Source organism: Artemia franciscana, chromosome 11, assembly GCF_032884065.1.
Source record: "Artemia franciscana chromosome 11, ASM3288406v1, whole genome shotgun sequence".
Taxonomy (NCBI): domain Eukaryota; kingdom Metazoa; phylum Arthropoda; class Branchiopoda; order Anostraca; family Artemiidae; genus Artemia; species Artemia franciscana.
Window position 1 is genome coordinate 5150750 of NC_088873.1, and position 21323 is coordinate 5172072.

The 21323-nt window shown below is 36.1% G+C and overlaps 1 protein-coding gene across 5 annotated transcripts in view; it reads right to left on the bottom strand.

Annotated features, from left to right (window-relative positions):
* LOC136032714 (chitooligosaccharidolytic beta-N-acetylglucosaminidase-like) overlaps window positions 1-21323 on the bottom strand; it is a 152310-nt gene that overhangs the window by 99504 nt on the left and 31483 nt on the right. For all 5 annotated transcript variants that reach the window (XR_010618766.1, XR_010618765.1, XM_065713024.1 and 2 more), the window contains exons 2-6: window positions 20351-20605; window positions 13626-13728; window positions 9141-9311; window positions 840-1082; window positions 214-353 (exon numbers count right to left, since the gene is read on the bottom strand). Coding sequence is in view for 3 of the 5 variants with exons in the window: in XM_065713023.1 (XP_065569095.1) it covers window positions 214-353; window positions 840-1082; window positions 9141-9311; window positions 13626-13728; window positions 20351-20605 (912 nt within the window). In the remaining 2 variants the exon portion in view is untranslated. The remainder of the gene's footprint in view (window positions 1-213; window positions 354-839; window positions 1083-9140; window positions 9312-13625; window positions 13729-20350; window positions 20606-21323) is intronic.

Genomic DNA, 21323 nt, shown 5'->3' on the forward strand with positions numbered 1-21323 from the left:
TACATTCATAGAGGAATCTCCCATTTAGATTCTTCCATCCCCACACCGTCAAATTATAGTTTCATCTTCTTCTTTGTAGGTGGTTAATCAAATTTTATCAGACTAATAGTATTTGTAATTTGACTCTTAAAAAAGTCTCATTTGTGACCCCTAGAAAAAAGTGATACATATGGTATATTGATAATATAGACAGCAACCCTATCTGTAACTTGCCTGTTCAGTCGGTTCACGCACAGGGCCAAATCTCCAAGTCCGTAGTCCGGCCCCCATTGCCAGCCATAGGCTGAATGAGCTGGCCCATCTAATTCAGGAACTATTCTGATTCCTCGTGTATTGGCATATTCATTTAAAGCCTAAAAAGAAAGTGAAGTTGCTCACTTATTGTACACAGAAAAACTTTTAATGCATAACACATACTAAATTTTCTTTATATTCCTTTGCCTCTTTCTCTAACTAGAAAGAAAGGAAAACAGAAGGCAAGAGAGAGACAAAGAGATCTAAAGATGAAGATTGACAAAGGGAGAGGTAGAGAGGAACACACGGAGAGAAAGAGAGAGAAAAACAGAAAGCGGTGGCGGCAATTTCCCGAAAATTTGAGGGGAGTGACAAAATGTATTTTCATAATCTTTGGGGATGCAATCCTGATGCTTTTTTCAAATATTTCAACAAAAACACGAAAAAATTTTTACTTCAATGAAAATACAAAAACAAATATTTATGGAGAAAAAAATTTGAAGGGTGCATGTACGCCTGCCCTCTCCCGTCCCCAAATAGAACCCTCTGAGAAAGACAGACGTAACAATTTACAGGTAATAAAAAATCTTATATTTTTCGCTTACTTTGAGGTCTGTAACCGTGTACTTTTTTCGTTCAGAGTAAGCGCCATACACAGCCATTTGTGGCACTGACGGGGAGTCGAAAGGAAAACTATGGGCATCTGTCAAGTGAAGATGGAGGGTGTTTAGTTTGTTGTAGCTCATTCCATCCACAGTCCTGTATAGATCTCCAAGCTGAATGAAGTTCCTTGAAGTGTCAACCATTAAGCCACGATGACGGTAGAATGGTCTATCTGACACGAAGACCTATTAAAATTATGTAACATTATAATCTTGCCATGCTTTTTTAAATCTAAGTTGGAGTTAGTTGAGTTGGACAACAGCAGATATAAAAATTAAACAAGAGGTGGGTTATTTCCCCCAAACTTTCAAACTTCACAGCAGGGAAATATACTTGGTAGATCTTTAGCTAGAGCAGTAGTTCCCAGTTTGTAGTAAAACAAACCCTGGAGGTACAAAAGGTTAGGGCTGTAGCATTTTTGGAATATGTTTTACAGGCATCTGTTTGTTTCCCGAGAAATATATGTGTATATATATATATATACTAGCTGTTGGGGTGGCGCTTCGCGCCACCCCAACACCTAGTTGGTGGGGGCGCTCCGCGCCTTCAAGCCCCCCCACGCACGTAAGTCGTTACGCGCCATATTAGTTACGCGCCATTGTAGTTGTGTCCCTGTGTCCCACCTGTGAATATAGACGGAGATATATATATATATATATATATATATATATATATATATATATATATATATATATATATATATATATATATATATATATATATATATATATATATATATATATATATATATATATATATATATATATATATATATATATATATATATATATATATATATATATATATATATATATATATATATATATATATATATATATATATATATATATATATATATATATATATATATATATATATATATATATATATATATATATATATATATATATATATATATATATATATATATATGTTTTTAACTCGAACATTCCCTGTGTCCCCGTCGTCATTTATATATCCCCCTGAGCCCCCCTTCGTCCCCGTTGTAGTTGTTTCCCTGCGTCCCGGTCGTCATTTGTGTCCCGGTGTCCCAGTCTGTAATTTCTCTTTGAGCGTCCCGGTCGTCATTTATATTCCCTATGCCCCGGTCATCATTTGTGTCCCGATGTCCCGGTCTGCAATTTCGTCAGTCGACAAACATGACGTCAGTCGACACACAAACATGATGTCACTCGACCTGTGCCCCCGACACAAAAACATGATACATGACCTGTGTCCCCGTCGTCATTTATATATATATATCCCCCTGTGCCCCCCGGCGTCCCCGTTGTAGTTGTTTCCCTGTGTCCCGGTCGTCATTTGTGTCCCGGTATCCCAGTCTGTAATTTCTCTTTGAGCATCCCGGTCGTCATTTATATTCCCTCTGTCCCGGTGTCCCGGTCGTCATTTGTGTCCCGATGTCCCGGTCTGTAATTTCTCTTTGAGTGTCCCGGTCGTCATTTATATTCCCTGTGTCCCGGTCGTCATTTGTGTCCCGGTGTCCCGGTCTGTAGTCTCATCTTATAATGACGTCATATACAAAGCCTTATATACTTATAATGACGTCAAATGCAAACCCACAAACAAACATGCATATATACAACTTATTTTTATATATATAGATACAGTTTCTTTTTTAGTTTTTTTTCTCTTTTAGTTTTTTTCTTTTCTTAGTTTTTCTTTTTTTTTTAGTTTCTTCTTTCTATTGATTTGTTTTCTTTAATTTGTCAATGTTCAATCTAACATTGACACTTGAAATCTTTACGTGCCAAGCATGCTAAAGCTCCAACAATTTATAATAAACCTCCAATTTTTGGGTATCTGTTTTAAGGTTTTCGAATTACATTAATCTATTGTCAAAATATATTGAAATATTTGTGCAATTCCCAGTTTTTTTTTAGTTTTTTCTTTTTTTTAGTTTTTTAGCTTTTTTTAGTTTTTCTTTCTTTTTAATTTTTATCGTTTTTTATTTTTTTATTTTTTTACATTTTTTCTTTTTAGATTTTTTCTTTTTTTAATTTTTCTTTTTTATTTTTTAGTTTTTTTCTTTTTAGTTTTTTACCTTTTTTCTTTTTTCAGTTTTCTTTTTCTTCTTTATTTTTCAGCATCACTATGAAATACATATCGCCGAACCTTTGTTTTTTAACTAAAATCTGGTAGGCATTGATGACCTTATCCAAGTCAAAATCCCAAACCCAATAATCATCGCTATCATTTTCAGTTTTGATACGTTTTGACTCTCGCTGTCCAGGTGAATTTTCATCTAACTGCGCGGTTTTGCGTTCTTTAGCCGCAAGCCTTTTGGCATTAACCCTTTGAGCAGATTCCTCGGCTGTTTTTTCTGCCATTGTAGGATCTATACTAAAATATCTCTTTGAATTAACTATTTGAGCAGCTTCCTCGGCTGTTTCTTCTGTTATTTTAAGATCTATACCAAAAATTCCTCGTCACGTGCCAAGCTTGCTAAAGCTGAACAATTTATAATAAACCTCAGATTTTAAGTATCTGTTTTAAGGTTTTCGAATTACTTTAATCTATTGTCAAAGTATTTCGATATATTTATGCAATTCCCAGTTTTTACTGGGAATTTCGGCTGTTTCTTCTGTCATTTTAATATCTATACTAAAAATACCTCTCCACGTGCCAAGCTTGCTAAAGCTCACAATTTATAATAAACCTCAAATTTTAAGTATCTTTTTTAAGGTTTTCAAATTACATTAGTCTATTGTCAAAATATTTCGAAATATTTATGCAATTCCCAGTTTTTACATTTATACCCTCAACACAAAAATACATACAACTTATTTATATATATATAGAAGATATAATCTGGCGTAACAGACAAAGTGTAACAGACATAACACACAGACAACTTATTTTCATATATATATATATATATATATATATATATATATATATATATATATATATATATATATATATATATATATATATATATATATATATAAATCTTTTTAACAATATCAGTTTAACGGAAATATAACAACAAAACCGTCCTAGCGGAGTGGCTAGCATGCTAGAATTGAAATTTTTTACGTGAAAACAGGGTTCCAGTCCTAATACTGCTAGTTCTTTGGTTTGGAACGGGCGTCACTATTATGACTGTAAGCTTAGCCAGAGTCAACCCAGGTCTCAATGGGTACCTGGAGAAATCTGGGGAAGTTAACAAGAAGGGTGTGCGAAAGCACAGATTGGCTGGTCCACAGCCCCGTTTCGTATATTCTTAACCAAAAATAACGATATTCCACATGTAGTGGATTTCGAGCTAACTGAAGATCCTTTTTATTAGAAATATCGCTCCTCTAATTCTTTTTTTCCATGTATCATAGCAGTGGCTCTATTCACACACAAAAATCGACAAATAATATTTAAAGTTGAATATGCTATTCGGGCACTTTGGGCGGAATTTAATGAAAATTGGATCGAATTCCTCCTGACGCACAATTTGATTGTGGTTTGCCGTAGGGTCTGAGTATCACAATTTCTCGTCACGCTTATTTTTCAATTTTGGTTATCTTCTTATCTACAAAAATCATACAACAAAACAACGCAAAAATATAATAGCACTGGGAAACAAAATTGACATTTTTTTGGCTAAATATGAAATTGACGTTAATTTACATCAAAAGAATCATAATCATCCCATCACTAATAGTTTTGTTTGAGAATTTTTTTTTTCTAGAATTCAGGATTTTGGTGAACTTGACAGTGTGAAGAGGTAAGCTCAGCAGCCGTATTTTAACACTGTCTCCCACTTGGGTACTTACATATTCATATCTTAAATAGTATAATTCCTCAAAAGGTTGTTTCTCCTTCCTAGATATATGTTGTCCTCAATTTTATTCAAATCTGCTGATTAGTTTAAAGGTGTATTCATATTATTTTTTTTAGTAAATGTAACAAACGAAAACTGAGTGATTTTAGTCTTTTTTGCTCGCTGAGAAATAAATAACGTCATTATCAAGACCGTATTTAGGGGGCAGGGCTACTGGGTTTCACCCCCCTCCCCCCTCTCCCCGAGTTTTTGTCTGACTCGTAAAAACACGGGCTAGCAATAATGCATATAAAGAAGCCCACGTTGATTCCATAGCTAACTTCTTATTTCTATCCGATTTGGTTTTAAAATAATTAATTTTGAGTTAATGAGGTTTGTCCTTTACTAGGTTGCAAATACCGCTGCAACCATAATCCGAGCTAAAACACAGCCTTTCTTTTTTTCCTGTGTATGATATATTTTCAAATGAACACTGAGTTTCGTGTTTGGTATTTCGCCTGCTTACATCAAAAGCAATCCTATAGCGTTACTTATGGCCAAGACCTATCCAGAGGTGGAATAAGGGGATTAAACCTCCCCCCTTAAATGTTCGTGTGACTTGTAAAAACGTAACAAAAATGAGTATAATTTTTTATGTGTTTTGAGTTTAATGTTTGATTTACTGCTAGTTTTTTGTCAAGGTTTTTAGGTGACTCTTCTTTTGAAAGAGTCAGCAGAGAAACTTTTATGAATACTTCATCGGGGAAATCATTCCAGATCGGAGTGCAACGTCAGATGAAGCTGTTCAAGTTGTTTTCCGTATTTATCCGTATTTATCCGTTACGATACAACTATACGATACAGCTATACAACTATGACGCCATAGTTGTATAGCCTTAATTATATGCGTGATGCCATAGTTATATATTTACTTGTAGCCCTAGTTATATCTGCTATGATAGTTATGCTGTCATAGTTATGCTATGAGTTATGTCTGCTATGACCAGATCGGAGTGCAACGTCAGATGAAGCTGTTCAAGTTGTTTTCCGTATTTATGTATTTACGGATAAATCCGTATTTATGCCTGTTTTCCGGTAACACAGAGTTTTATAAATGGTATGTTTTTTGAAATGTGGATAAATGATCTTTTTGAATAGTTGGATGAATATTTTTGTTGTTGAATATTTTTGTAGCAATTATTTAAAACAAAAAACAAACAAATAGTGGTTAGGATTGTTTTTTACTGTGTAAGCTTATTCAGCAGACAGTTGGCTTCAGCTGAAGTTTTTGAATCAGAAGAACTGCTGTTTTTCAGTGAGGACAAAATGTGCACTGCATTTAAGTACATGTAATCGTCACTGAAAAATATCGAACAAACGATTTCTCTTTACCCAACAACGAGTTTCACTGATTTTCTGTACCCTTTTCAACTTCGTCTGTCCTATTTTTGTGTTCTCTACTTATTGTTGCCAAAGGCTATTCGTTAATGTGACTCAGAAAAGGAAATTAAAATTCTGGTTATGGTGCCGAAGAGATTCTTCGCCCCTGTTCAAAGACAACAATAAACGACGCAAAGACTTAGAACGTGACAATAGCGCTAGATATGAACCGAATCTGGAACGCATTTTTTAATGTGAGATTGAAGTCCGTTAAGTTTGTCCCTCATGTTAAAAGCATCGTCAAACGATTCCCCTGCTATATTATTGTGCTCAAGTTGCTGCTCTTCAATCTTGGCTAGTAGAAGTTTGTACATACCACTGGAATCTTGGACAAACAGCGAATTCCTTCGTCTTTCAAATTTCTTAACACGATAGAAGCCTGATCCACAACCCCAGCGTCCGGAGTTGTTTCCGTTTGGATGACCTAGCTTTTTTCGACGATTTCGCTTACTATTGCTCTCCGCATGGGTATCAAAATGCTCCTTATTACTTTCTGGACCGTCAATGTCCTGAAACTGGGTCAATGTCCATTGCCTGTTCGACGTGGTTCTAAATATGAAATATAAGCATAAGAACACCCAGGTACACAAGCCGCCAAAGTAGGGTGAAGTTCTAAGGACTTTTGTAAAATGTCGCAGGCATTGGATTCTCGACGCTGTGTCTTTGTTTAAATTCACTTTTCTACCATCAGCCAAAAAAAACAGGATTTTATCAAGGTTCGATGATCGAAAGGGATTTTTCCACATTCCAAGGACTACGAAAAAGTCTGATCCGATCATTAACCTTTGGTTTTATGAAAGCAAAACCTGAAAAAAAAATAGCTAAAGAAAAAAGGAACTGCATTTTTAGGCGTCGTATGGCCAGGTCTAATCTCCCGAAACTGTAAAAAAAAAAACGCCATAAAACACGAAAGTCAAGCCGAGGCAACAATAACTCATAGGGTTGACTCAACCAATTTCAAATGAGTTGGGCTCTGTCCGAGCTGTGGCTACCTAAGCACCTAATTTCATCAATAACTGTGCCAATAGAAATGATATAACGAATGCAGCCTCAATAGACTGACAGGCTTTTTGATATGAAGATTTGCTCATAAGAATCCACAGTGACGGTCATGCGAACACATACTTTGAATCTAAGAGGGACTTATAAAATAAATTGAAAAAAGGGCAAAAAGTTTTACTGACCTGTATAAATGATAATTTTCTCTGTTTTGAGTCTTTTCCGGCCAAAGGGGAGTTATTTCGTCGCTTCAGTCCCAGTTTTTTCGCACCTACCTTAATTTTTCTATCAGTCACGTCGTCCATCTTCTCGCAAGTTTAAAACTAGTGAGCGTGAAAGCCAAAATTTTTTACTTTTTCTAAGCTAAAATCCTTTTACTTAGGAAAACCCGACAAATTTATGTTTTAAAACTTCCCAACAGAACACCTTGACGCATTATTCATGATTCTACTAGCTTGATACTTGATACTTGATACGCATTATTCATGATTCTACTAGCTTGATACTAGCTTGATACTAGCTTGATACTAGCATGATACTAGCTTGCAACGGAATCAGGCACATACTGGCACACAAAAATCCAGCGCCTGAGTTAATTGATAGCCTCTGGGTTATATTTATCAGATTTCAACCCACGAACGAACCTGTTTGACAGCAGCAACTGTCCCTTCCTAAGCAGGATGCTGGTATCTACGCTAAAAATATACTTATGCCTATAATAACACATCTAAAAAAATTTCAGGCGATATTTTTGTTAAATATTACGTCAAATGTACTTTTGTACTTAGAAAAAAAATGACCGCCTCGAAGCGGTCCAAAAACCAATTGGACCAGGGGGTAATTGCCTCCTTGTCCAGTCCACATCTGTGTATAAACGTCTATAAGTTAATTATTCTATTTAGTCTATAATAACTAGCTTTAAAAACGCCACTGAGAATACTTTTGGTTTAAAAACGACTCTTTGCTTAAGCCGAGCAATCCAATGAAAGTGAATACTTTTTTAATTTAAGGACTTAGTCGGTGTCAAATTTTCATCTTAGTTGACTTCCAGATCTCTTGAAATCACTTCTTTTAGAAATTTCCAGGCCCACTCAAAGGATTGTAACAAGCCTTAATGAGGACTAGCCTACATCCCCCTCCCCATTTTATAGACGTTAGCCTGCCTAGTGATAAACAGGCCCCTTACGTTCCAGCAGAAATCTTTGAGAATAAGACTTTTAAAACGTTTTGAAGGAAACACAATTCAAATCTGATTCTAAACCCTGAAATTAAACCCAGATTAAACCCTGAAATTCTCAAAAACTCTAAAAACTTTGAATTAAACCCTGTAAACTCTGATTAAAAGTTTTCAGTATAGTTTTTTAGCTTTGTGATCGAGTGTTGTGGTAAATGCGCACTTTTTAAGTGCAACTCCAGTAAACTGCACAAAAAGAAAAGCTATGTCAGTTAGAAATATTTTCTGCAGGATCCACGGTTGAATACCACGGTTCTAAACGTGTGGCAACAAAGCTTATTTGTTGTTGCATTTTTTGCCAGGAGGGGAGAGTAGGCTCACTTTACTAAATAGTGATTTGAATTTTTGATTGCTGTGCTCTATGGGCTTGTTCAGCCTATCATAAATCTATCTATCTGTACTGAGAAAAATTTCACTAAAAGTGAATGTCTCAAACGCAAGATATAACAAAACGGGAGAAGCTAAATGGACTTTCTAAGATTTCCAAGGATTCTTAGTCGGCTTTTAATTTTCTGTCGTTTATTCGGATATCGTATCCCAGCTCTACAAGTTATGCCATTACCAACCAATCAATTCTCAAAATCTTTGCTACAGAAACTCTGAAAGATTATGAAGGGTGATATAAGGTAATCGATTTAGTTTCATTTCATAGAGTTCCGACAGTGGAAAGGAAAATCTTTTATAGCTTACCTCATTAACTAAGACTGCCTTAACTGTAATGTAAGTTAACCTTAACTAAGACTCATTAACTGTAATGCTGACCGACAATTGAAAGGGAAATCTTGTATAGCTTACCTCATTAACTAGGACAACAGATCCAGCCAAGTCATCCCAAGCGGCTAGCTGGGATAGTGTTTCCAGGGCATGTCGTACACCAAATGCAGTTGGTGCTGTAATGCTGACCCTAACAACTTCCCCTAATTCTTGAGTTATGCGTAGCTCGTATGACTCATCTGTGTTGTACGTCTATAAGGGAATAAAAAAGGTTATTTTTGTATAACTCAGGAATAAAGTTATTATTTTGTTCACTTCTTTTAGTCCTTTTCGTGCCAAAACAGACCCACTTCTTAGGCCTTTTGATAAATGAAAGCCAGCTAAGCCAAATTATCCTGACTCTGAAATGACTCGGGTCCTAGAAATAATAGATCTTCTCAATTGGCTCATTTAGACAAAATTCCTAAAAGCCAGTCAAAGCTCTAAGATAAACATAGATAAATATTGAGGCAAAACTCGCATATATTGAGGCAAAATTCCTAATAAGCTGTTAAAGGGTCCCATATACGCATAAATAGGTTCAAGCCAAATACCAAAAGATTTTTTATTATTATCTTATGTTTAGATTTGTCAATTTTTTTATCTATTCTATTTATAATTGCTTCTATCTACTACGTCTCTCTTGACTTTTATCTATTATTTTATCTTATTTTCACTTTTTTCTAACATAGCTTTCGAGAAACAACAAAAATTGTATTTTAATATTTCCTATTATTTTACCCTTTTTTCCAAGTTCAAAGGAATTTAAAAATAAATATGAAATTTATTCAGATTGGTATTTAAATGTCGTTTTAGGATCTTCTGTTCTTTAAATCGTCATGCAGAAAACTGAAGACAAAACATATTACTATTTGTTTCCAAATACAATGGTCTTTATTTTTGTGCCACTGATCTTTCAAACAGCATTAGACAGTATGGGCTCATAGTCAGTTCTTTTTTTTCTCTCTTTATAGTTCGCGTTCCGTGTTTCAGGTAAAATTCTTCTTAAAGTTTTGCATTCCAATTCTTTTCTACGACTTAATACTGCATATAAAACAGTGAAGAGGAGCAACGCAGGGAGGGGTCTTATCTCCTGCGCTTTTTAATATTTTTATTTCTAGAATATGTGTACAAATATTTCAAATATATACATGCTGAAGACCTCCTTTTGTTAGTTTGTCCTAGAATGGTATTTTCCAATGATTTTCTACTAGCTCTCCCAAATTGCCTAATTGAGGCAATATTTCTAAGATCCAGTTATAGCTCCAAGATGAACATGGATAAATGTCGAGGCAAAACTCACATACATTGAGCTGTTTTAAGGGCGGATCTAGAGCAAATTCTTCGGGGGGCCACTGTGGAAAGGGCTCCAATGAGTAAAATCTCGTGGGAGCCCAATTTGACAAAAATGCAAACGATTGACCAAATTCACAAATTTATTCTAAAAATAAGAGTGAAAAAAAAAAAGAGGGAAAGAGGGCGCCAGAAAAATCTTGGGAGGCCTAGACCCCCCCCCCCCGCCCCTAACTATGAAGCTAACTATGAGCTATACATTCAGCTGCTTTTTCCGGCATTGACATTGTGCTGAACATTGATAAGTCCAAGTTTCTCTCCTATAATTGTGCTATTGTTCACTCCTCTATTGTAAAAAAAATTGTCTATCCTTCTTGTAAATTGCATTCGGTTGCTGGGTATATCTATTACTAGCACTGTCTCAAACTTTTATCTGCGCACTGTTGCCAATATTAGGTAAAACAGCTTTGATGTGTGGAGATTGCTTCAAATTGAGGAATGTATGATGGATATGCTCTCGGTAAATTATACTATGGTACTGGTATTGTCTCAAACTTACATCAGCGCACTGTTGCCAATATTAGGTCAAACAGCTTTGATATGTGAAGATTGCTGCAAATTGAGGAATGTATGATGGATATGCTCTCGGTAAATTATACTATGGTACTGGTATTGTCTCAAACTTACATCAGCGCACTGTTGCCAATATTAGGTCAAACAGCTTTGATATGTGAAGATTGCTGCAAATTGAGGAACGTATGATGGATATGCTCTGAGTAAATTATACTATGGTACTGGTATTGTCTCAAAGTTACATCAGCGCACTGTTGCCAATATTAGGTCAAACAGCTTTGATATGTGAAGATTGCTGCAAATTGAGGAATGTATGATGGATATGCTCTTGGTAAATTATACTATCGTACTAGCTTTGTCTCGAACTTGCATCAGCGCTCTGTTGCCAATATTAGGTAAAACAGCTTTGATGTGTGAAGATTGCTACAAATTGAGGAATGTATGATGGATATGCTCTCGGTAAATTATACTATGGTACTGGTATTGTCTCAAACTTACATCAGCGCACTGTTGCCAATATTAGGTCAAACAGCTTTGATATGTGAAGATTGCTGCAAATTGAGGAATGTATGATGGATATGCTCTCGGTAAATTATACTATGGTACTAGCGTTGTCTCAAACTTACATCAGCGCACTGTTGCCAATATTAGGTCAAACAGCTTTGATATGTGAAGATTGCTGCAAATTGAGGAATGTATGATGGATATGCTCTTGGTAAATTATACTATGGTACTGGTATTGTCTCAAACTTACATCAGCGCACTGTTGCCAATATTAGGTCAAACAGCTTTGATATGTGAAGATTGCTGCAAATTGAGGAATGTATGATGGATATGCTCTTGGTAAATTATACTATGGTACTGGTATTGTCTCAAACTTACATCAGCGCACTGTTGCCAATATTAGGTCAAACAGCTTTGATATGTGAAGATTGCTGCAAATTGAGGAATGTATGATGGATATGCTCTCGGTAAATTATACTATGGTACTAGCATTGTCTCGACTTCGCGTCAGCGCATCATTGCCAATATTAGTGAAAACACACACCGGTGGATCCAGAGAAGCCGGGAGCGGACCTGGAACCCCAAAGATTTTTATAGTGCCCTCTTTCCCTATTTTTTTAGAATATATTTGTCAATTTGATCAATTATTTGCATCTTTGTCACATTGCCCCCCCCCCCCCTCCCCCGATTTTGCTTATTGGTGCCCTTGTCACATTGGCCCCCTCGAAGATTTTGCTCTTGATCCACCCCTAAAAACACCTATTTTGATATGCGAAGATTGTTGCAAATCCAGGAAAGCGTAATGGATGTGCTCTCAGCAAATTAGACTATGGTATGGTTTGTACATGCTAGTCCACTTACTGTCGTTTTATTCGATTGTTGATTTTCTGTTTTTCGATTGAATTTTTCTTCTTCCTTATTATTACTCCACCATCATACTTTTTTATGTGTCTGTTATTAATAACTAAATTGATAAATAAAACGATATATGCATATATTGCACGTCCTGGACACAAGGCGCAAAAAAGAGTATAAGTCTACTCTTCTACGAGGACATGATAATAAATATTCTTCCGTTTCACCAAAAAATGAAAATTTTAAGTACCTTTAGCCCCCCCCCCGCAAAGAAAGAAACTGATTTCTATCTTTTTTTAATGATCTCCCAGCCGTGAGACAAAAAAGGTGCATCTACCAAACTGTGTCGGGAAATTTGCCATCTATGAATGGAACATATTGAGCGTATGCAACCTTTACAATGACGAATACTTGGGTAAATTCAGAATTAGGGCATAAAAAAGCTGTCTCAGATTACCTCTTCTCATCAAATCCTAGATCCCAGGCTTTAGGTAATAAAAATATTCACCCGCAAAGTTATAAAGAAGAGTCAGATAATTTAATTCAATTTATTTTACGAAAATACAATTTTTCATTTTTTTCCACTTGAATAAAACCTGCCATAAAGAAAAAAATTTGTTAAAATTATCAATCTAATTTTCAAGAAAAGTAATGCATAAGAATAAAAAAATGGATTTAAGCACACAACTAGATTGGACGATAATATTAAGAAAAATTCAAAATTCCTTTGGATCAACTAAATTAACCAGAAGTTTCTATGAAAGAAGATTTGCAGTACCAAAATAAAGACACAACTACTGGTCTGAGTCGTTAGGATGGTATTTCTTTAATGTCATGAGGGGCCTTTTTCCAAAAACTTTAACAGTAATTTTTAGAATATTTAACCTATTGATGATGCTTGTGATCCAAAAATATAATGACTGTTTAAAATGTATTTATCACGTGCAACTTATTCAGTTTTGTTGATGAAACTATGGTTTCATTTTTTCTTGTAAAAACTAAGAAAATATTTTAAATTTTCTTGTATTTACCTTATTAATAAACTTAATAATCAGTTTTGATTCTAAATATTTTGTTACTGAGTAGCTAAACATTTTGGAAGCAGGCTGAACTTTGAAAAAACACATTAAAAATAGGTGGTCTAAAAATACAAAAAAAAAACACAAAAAACAGATCATTAGAAAGGTCACAAAATATTAACATCTCACTTTCCCTACCTGTCTCAAGGATTGGAAGTTCTAGTCTATTCACAAAACTATGTAAAAAAAATCAATACAAAGAAGAAACCATTCTAATACTCACAATGCGAATATCATCCTGACTACAATCTATCTTAACAACAATCATTGAGTTAGATGGCGTTGGCTCTATTCCTCCATATGCTTCCATTGAAACTAAATATCCCCTGAAATTGTCATTAAAAAATTAAACAAATTTATGTTTAACTCTTTTTATCTGATGAATTTTTGGCCACTATAAACTTAATGAGCTTTAATAAAAAAGAAACGGTTTCATTACAATAGTCAAATATAAGTGTAATAATGAGGATCATAATTTGCTACCCAAAAGATGTTTGGGATTACATCGCCTGAAAGCGGTTTTCCCTAATCTATTTTTTTTTTAAATTACAAGTGAAACGACTTTGAAAATTTTGATATTAGTATCTCAGAATCGGCTATAGCTAGTGCGTTGATTTCCGTTTCCGCTTATACCGTTGTGCTTATTTTTATTGGCATAAGGTGAGCCGTTCCTGACATAAAACGGAACCATTATCTGTTTTGGTGAAAACACCTGAAAATTCTGGTACATAAGTAAGATGTTGCAAATAGATTTGGCTCAGCATCAATAAGAAATGCGAATTTGACAAAACACATTTCATACGGTAGTAAGTAAGTAAGTAAGATAGCATTAGACCCTTAAGGTCCAAACCGGCGGTGTTGATCTCCGTTTCATGGCCCTTCAGCCAGGAAGTGCAATGGGAGGCTAGGGGCCAACCATCCTGTGCTTTCACACACCCTTCCTGCTTAACTTCCCCAGATTTCTCCAGGTACCCATTTAGAGCTGGGTCGACTCTGTCTGACCTAATAGAATCACGCCACTTACCCCCGTCCCAAACTAAATAACTGATCACAACTGGGATTGAACCCTTGTGTCTGGTAGACAAGTTTTAATTTCGACGATTAACTAGGAGTTAATAAATTGTAGCATAATATCAATAGGTTTCACTTAGCAACAAGCTCCTTGGAATTTCAGGTTTAAACCTTGGGAGGCATAGGCTACTTCGGGACAATCTGTGACCTCAGCTGAAGTACTAGGTACCTAAGCTTCGTTACAACATCTAATAAGACTTTTCACGTCTGGCATATCTGGTGCTGGCATAAAACGGTGAAGCGATTCTATGTCTTTTATTCTGACTGTTGGCAAATCAACTACTACACTAGAAGGTAAAGGTGTACATAATACCTATTGATTAGTTCAACACCCCCCTGACATGCCCTGATAGATTTATATTAATAGACATATCCACTCCTGGGATATTACTAAAACGTCCTTTTGACAGCCTGCATGCCTAAGTAGTATTAACAGTCGTAATAGGAGTATTACCAGAAGTAGTAGCAGTATTAGAAGCAGTATCTGTATGCGTATAGTGCTTTTTGGATAGTTCAACATGCCGTAAAAGTTTCAGGTTAATACTATAAATCGTTTCTGAGATATTCCTGATGCTCCTTTTTGGCAACATGCATGAACATAGGGTGTTTTGTTTGATTCAATACCCCCCGCCCCCCTAAACATTTCCTGGTAGTTTTACCTTAATAACCTTAGGCTCAGTAGAAGCATTCAGAGCAGCAGTAGTATTATCAATCTTGTTAGCATGCACACAGTGCGTTTTGGTTAGTTCAAAACCCCTCTCAACACGCCCTGAAAGTTTCAACTTAATACTCAAAGTCGATCCTATGCGGTAGTGCATCTCACAGTGGTAGCCCGGTGGACCTTCAAAAAGTTGCACGTCTAATGTAGTCGGGTGCCAACGCACAAAGGATACTGTGAGTTTGGAGAACTTATGATTAAGTAGATTCCCATGCATCGTCTGAATGAAATTGTAAACGGTCTGAATCGTTTATTATCAACTACGGCGTTCTCGGCTTTAAGCCATACGTCATCACATCAAGGGATGGTGGTGGCGCCAATAAATAAGCAAACCATCCCAACCCATATCAGTCAAATAAAAAGTACTCGTTGAGCATTTTGTTGGAATATAAGATTCATGAGAGAAGAGACAATGCTCCAAGTCATGGCCTATGAATTGCATAAATACAAAGCAGATGTCGTCGTCCTTTGCGAATCAGAGGCATTGTGTCCGAAAATATACCCATAGCAAAACAAAATTTGAGGTATTGATTTCTTAACTCTGGAATACAGGATGGATATTCTGGAGTACTGGAGGGGGACTTCGTGAAGTGAGGTTTATGATGAGCTCATCAGCTAATTGCGTGCTTCTTGTGTGGCTTCGAATTAACCCAAGAATTGTCCTTATCCATTTGAAAGGTAGACTATCTAGCATAAGCATCAGAGCGGTATATGGTCCTACTCAGGATGCTGCCGAAGACCACATAGATATGTTGTATTTGGAGCTAGAGCACAAAGTAAAAATTAGTCCAAAACAAGACTACCTCGTAACAGCAGGAGACTGGAATGGCCGAGCTGGCTCAATAAAACATTCCCTCCAAGGTGTGATTAAATAAAAAAAAATTTTTTTAACTGAAAGTAAGGAGCAACATTTAAACTTAATACGGACAGAAATTATTACGTATATGAGAGGGGTTGCCCTTTTTTCAATCCCTCGCTCTTTACGCTAAAGTTATTTTTCAAAACTTTTAAAAGAGCTAATTATTCTAATTTAAATTATACGGCCTTTGTGATTCAGGAGTCATTCTTAAATAACCGGAACAAAAAAAAACAATCTTTAGCGTAAAGAGTCAGGTATTGAAGAGAGGGTGATCCCCTCATATTCATAATAATTTCTGTCTGTTTTAAGTTTTAATGTTGCTCCTTAATTTTAGTTGAAAAAAACTTGTTTTTTATTTAGTTTCTGCTTGTTTTCTAAATAATGCTGGGAAATCTAGATCAATCCTCCATGGAAAATTCCCTTCCCCCACAAAAAAATTCCTCCATAGAAAGGTCCTCCAACGTACCCCCACCCCCCTGACCTCTACCAGAAAAATCTCCCATGAAAAACGTCTGTATAATTCCCAATAACAAATGCTCAATGTAAACAATGGGCAAAGTTAACAGCTTACAGCCCTTCTCCCGGGGACTGTTAGGGGGTCTTCATCCTCAGAGACATAGTGATTAGATTTTTCCAATTATAGTTAAAATAATGGCTCTCTCAAAATCAAAATTTCGGGCGACTTTGGGAAAAAATTAGCGTGGGAAGGGGGTTAGCTGTCCTCCAATATTTTTGGTCACTTAAAGAGGGCACTAAAAGTTTTGATTTCTGATTTAATATACCCTCTCTTGATCTCCTACGGTCACTTGTTTGATGCGATCACCCCTGGAAAAAGAAGAGAGAAAAAAAAAACAAATCAACACGCATCCCTGATCTTTCTTCTGGTAAAAATGCAAAATTCAAAATTTTTCGTTTTTTTTTTATTTTTTAATTTTTCATGTTTTGGGGATGTTCCACGAATCCCTGATCTTTCTTCCGGTAAAAATGCAAAATTCAAGTTTTTCTTAATTTTTTTTAATTTTTTATGTTTTGGGGGTGTTTCAGCCCTTCTTCAAAATTTTTTTTAATTTTCTCAGGCTCGTAACTTTTGATGAATACCATTAAATTTGATGAATTTTACATATTTTGAATAAGCTTCAAAATTCGACTAGTGTTTTGGTTACTATTTGGCTACATCGCTCTTTACTAACATTTTGTTTTCGTTACCACGAACTGTTTGATCGGCCACTAAAAATATTGTATACGATGCCAAAATGGTGAGTGCATCATACAGTTTGCTATAGACCAAAAACCAGTGGTTGTGAACTCTCTGTTTCAATACAAGGCTTCACAACGCATCACCTGGTGCTCTCATAATAATGTCACCACAACTTATAGATTATATCCTTGTTATGAGAAGATGACAAAGCTCTGTTTTAGATGCTCAGGCCTGTAGGGAAACCTGTGCTGGATCCATAGCAGGCAGCGATCATACCCTCGTGGAGCAAAGATCCTTCCCCCTTTAGCACGAGGAAGAAGCAGATACCAATGAGACACTAATTATAGCCAAACTGGATATTGATCACATGAAACATGAGTTCTACCTTCAGCTCCAAAAAAAGTATGATGCCGAGTCCACTGGTGTTAAAGATATTTTTGAGAAGGCTATGCTATCCAGGCTTTTTAGTTTTCTGGATGCAAAAGAATTTTTGCATGATTTCCAGTTTGGATTCCGAGCGAATTACTCTACAGAGCATGCTTGCGCAGCTTTCTTGAATTTCATTCATTCGGCAATAGATTCTGGTCATATCTCGGCAGCTTTATTTTCGGATGGTCGTAAAGCTTTTGATTCCTTGACTCATTGGATTCTTCTTTGGAAACTATCGCATATTGGTATAAGATCAAACGCTTTTTCTTGGTTTGATTCATATCTTTCTGGTAGGCTTATTTCAATTGATCCGTTTTTCCGGAGCCCTTCTGAAGTGTATTATGGCGTCCTCAGGGATCTGTTCTTGGCCCCATTTTATTTCTGATTTATGCGAATGATCTGATTTTGGCGGTAAAAAACACCAGGCCTCTGGCATACTGCAAGCTGTCTCAACCTGATGCTCGATCGTGTTCCAATACTACTTCTAATGAGGATTTTCTAGTTGTTTTTGCTGATGACACCACCCTTGGGAACCTTTGGAAGACGGAATTTGACCTCAAGTCTAACCTTGTGGCAATATTCGAGAGAGTTATTCAATGGTTTGATGCGAATTACTTGGGCTTGAATATTGGTATGTCACATTTTCAATTGGTATAGCTTTCCCTAAGCGTACACACCTTCAGGTGTAATACGACTCCTTGTGCAGACCAGAGAGTCAGGTGGTCCGGGTTCTTGGTATCCTGCTTAATGAAAACCTTTCATTTAGAAACCATTTAGCCATGATTAGGGTTAAGATCTCACAGAGTTTGGGTATCATTCGAAAACTTAGACACACATTTCCAGGATCTATTCTCAAGCTTGCTTGCCCAGTCAAACGTTTCTTGATGCCCCATTGTATGGATTTCTATTTTTCCGTCTACACTGTGGTCATTTTCTGTCATGCATAATAAATCACGGCGTCTGGTTATGGACAACAACCCTTCCTCACCAGCGCCGCTCTTAAGTCTATGGTCTATTTACATTATTTCTTGTGCTTCTTTTGTCTTTCATCAGCTTCACGGCAATCTTTCAAAATCTCTTCAAAAAAACTCCTGTGTTTATTTCTGATCCAGGTCCATAAAGCCTCCGTTTTTCATATGATATCTGTATTCCGCCTACCCCTACTATCCGATCGGATTTCAATCCCCTCATTGCTTGTCAACGGGTCTAGAATTCACTACTTTCTTCAGTACAGAAGTGCCGCTCATTTGGGACTTTTAAGAGAATCAAAGAATCAAACAGAATAGCATTTTGTTTTTGTGTTTTTTTTTTCTTTTTTCTTTTTTTTCTTTTTTTTTTCCTTCTCCTCTGAGGAGTTGATGTCCCTTGAATGTTTGTTCATGGTGTATGGTTGTTCTCTCTGCGCTTTGACTCCCAGGCCTCAGGCATCTTCTCTTTTTCATCTTATATGTTATTTGGCTGTTGGTCTTGTTTTTGCTTGTTGCTTATGTTGTGTTTTTTGTAACCCGCTTGTATCCCTAGCCATCAAGCCTTTTGTGGGGGAATAAGAGTATTGTATTTTCATTTTGTATTTATTGGTGAATAAAAATCTGAACTCCCCCCACCTCTCATGATTAAAAATCATCTACTGCCGTTACTTACAGAAATATGGAAAACCAAGAATTCCCCAAAAGACTGAAATTTTCAGTCATTCTCCCCGGTTAAAAAAAAGGCAAAAAGAAAGATTTTCCTTATTATAGAAGGATGTTTCTCATTGATATTGCAAGCAAATTATTTACTGCCAATACACAACACAGATTCCAAACATGGATAGATATGTCAACACGGGAAAACCAGTCTGAATCTGGTCTGGCATAGGATAATCGGATCAGGTTTTTCTCCTCCACTTAATCATGCAACAGCTTGAAAGGTACAACCCCCTCTGATCAATATATACATAAACTATGTTACTGTCTTTGGTTCAGTTGAAAAACAACCCTTGCGACAGATTTTTCTTGAAGATGGCATACCGCAAGGATGTGTCGTTATTTTGGAAGCCTGTTACGAAGGATGTGTATCCTGAGTTAGAGTCTTTGGGGAAGAGTCGTCATTGTTTGATTTGAAGTGGGGTGTGAAATAAGGATATATGATCTGGCTGGTCTTCTTTAATTACTGCATTGAATGGATCCTTGACTATGTGCAATGAAGATAACTGGCAAAGTAAAAAATTTAGCCAATAGAAACAAATGAACACATATCAAAAAAGGTCAGCCACTCACCCAAAATCTAACGATCGTCGAGGTCAAAATGAAGCAAAAGCCCAAAGGAGAAGAATTAAAAAGGTAACAACGTGGAAGAATATAACAGATAAATTAAATAAACGAATTATAAACGATACCCAAATCAAAAAGGTCTGCTACTCACCATAAAATCTAACGACTAACAACGTTCCCATTTATTAGTTGTTACAGAACTTTTTTCCAAAAGAGCAGGTTCGAACCGTCAGAAAGCGTCTGTATCAGCCGCAATTGAAAAAAAAAATCCCCTTGGACCATTGGACCGATTAAAGAGAGATCCCGTCCAGGTGTCCCATGTGAACTGCATTTTATTTTAAAGCCTTGGCGTTTCAGTTAAGGCTCTTGTTAAAAAATCTTGGCTTTTCAGAAAAATAAGGCTAAACAGTTTCACCCATACCTGAAAATATCAACCATTTCTTCAATCAATACCCTCGAAGCATCAGTTACAGCATTAGTTTCAAACACGAAGTTTTGGCTTATTACATTGACTACAGCACTTCCTATGAAAACGTCCCCAGTTGGCACGGGCCAGAGTGTCCCATATTGGCCACAGACGAGTTTACAGGTTTCAAGAGATGTACCCGCAGTTGCATTGTTTTTAGATTTCTTGACGCAAAATTCGTTTTCGCAGTCCCATCTCCATATACTTGCACTGTGAAATAATCCAAATGAAAAAGGAGCAAAACAGCTTACTTATTTGGGTTATTTTACATATAGAATTTTGGATGAAAATAGAATATAAAAATAATTACAAAGAATAAAAAACGCAGAATAAAAGAATGAACAAAGGATAAAAATAAAAATGGAATAGAAAAGGAAAGAAAAAAGAAAACATAGGATAAAACAACTAGCCAAGAAAATATTCCACTTAGATTCCTTATAGAATCCAATTTGTGGTAATAATTACTCGAATCTAGCAAGTGATCTAAAAACCTAGATCTGACTAATCTGGCTAAACTTGGATAGTATCTGGAATTTTGAATAGAATTAATAACCTAAATTTAAATAACGGGCAATTTGCAAATTATTAAATTAAAAAGGAGCAGAGGCAGAACTCTAAATCCACAGCGTAACAACGGGGAGTTGGGGAGGATCGAGATTCCCGCCAAAAATCTACAAAACCCGTATCTGCCTAATGTAGCCAAGTTTAAATAGTATTTGTAGTTTAAAATATTTAATAACCCACATTTAAATAGCGTGGCGTCATCGCCCGATATATTTTTTTTTAACTCTTGAATCAAAAGAGACAGAGGTTAAACTTGACAAGGCCGCACAAGGGTTGGGGGTTTAGCATCCCCTCCATAAGCCTGAAAGATATGTGTAAATAAACAGTTTTTTATACATGGTAGCTAAAAAATACACTTTCTTTG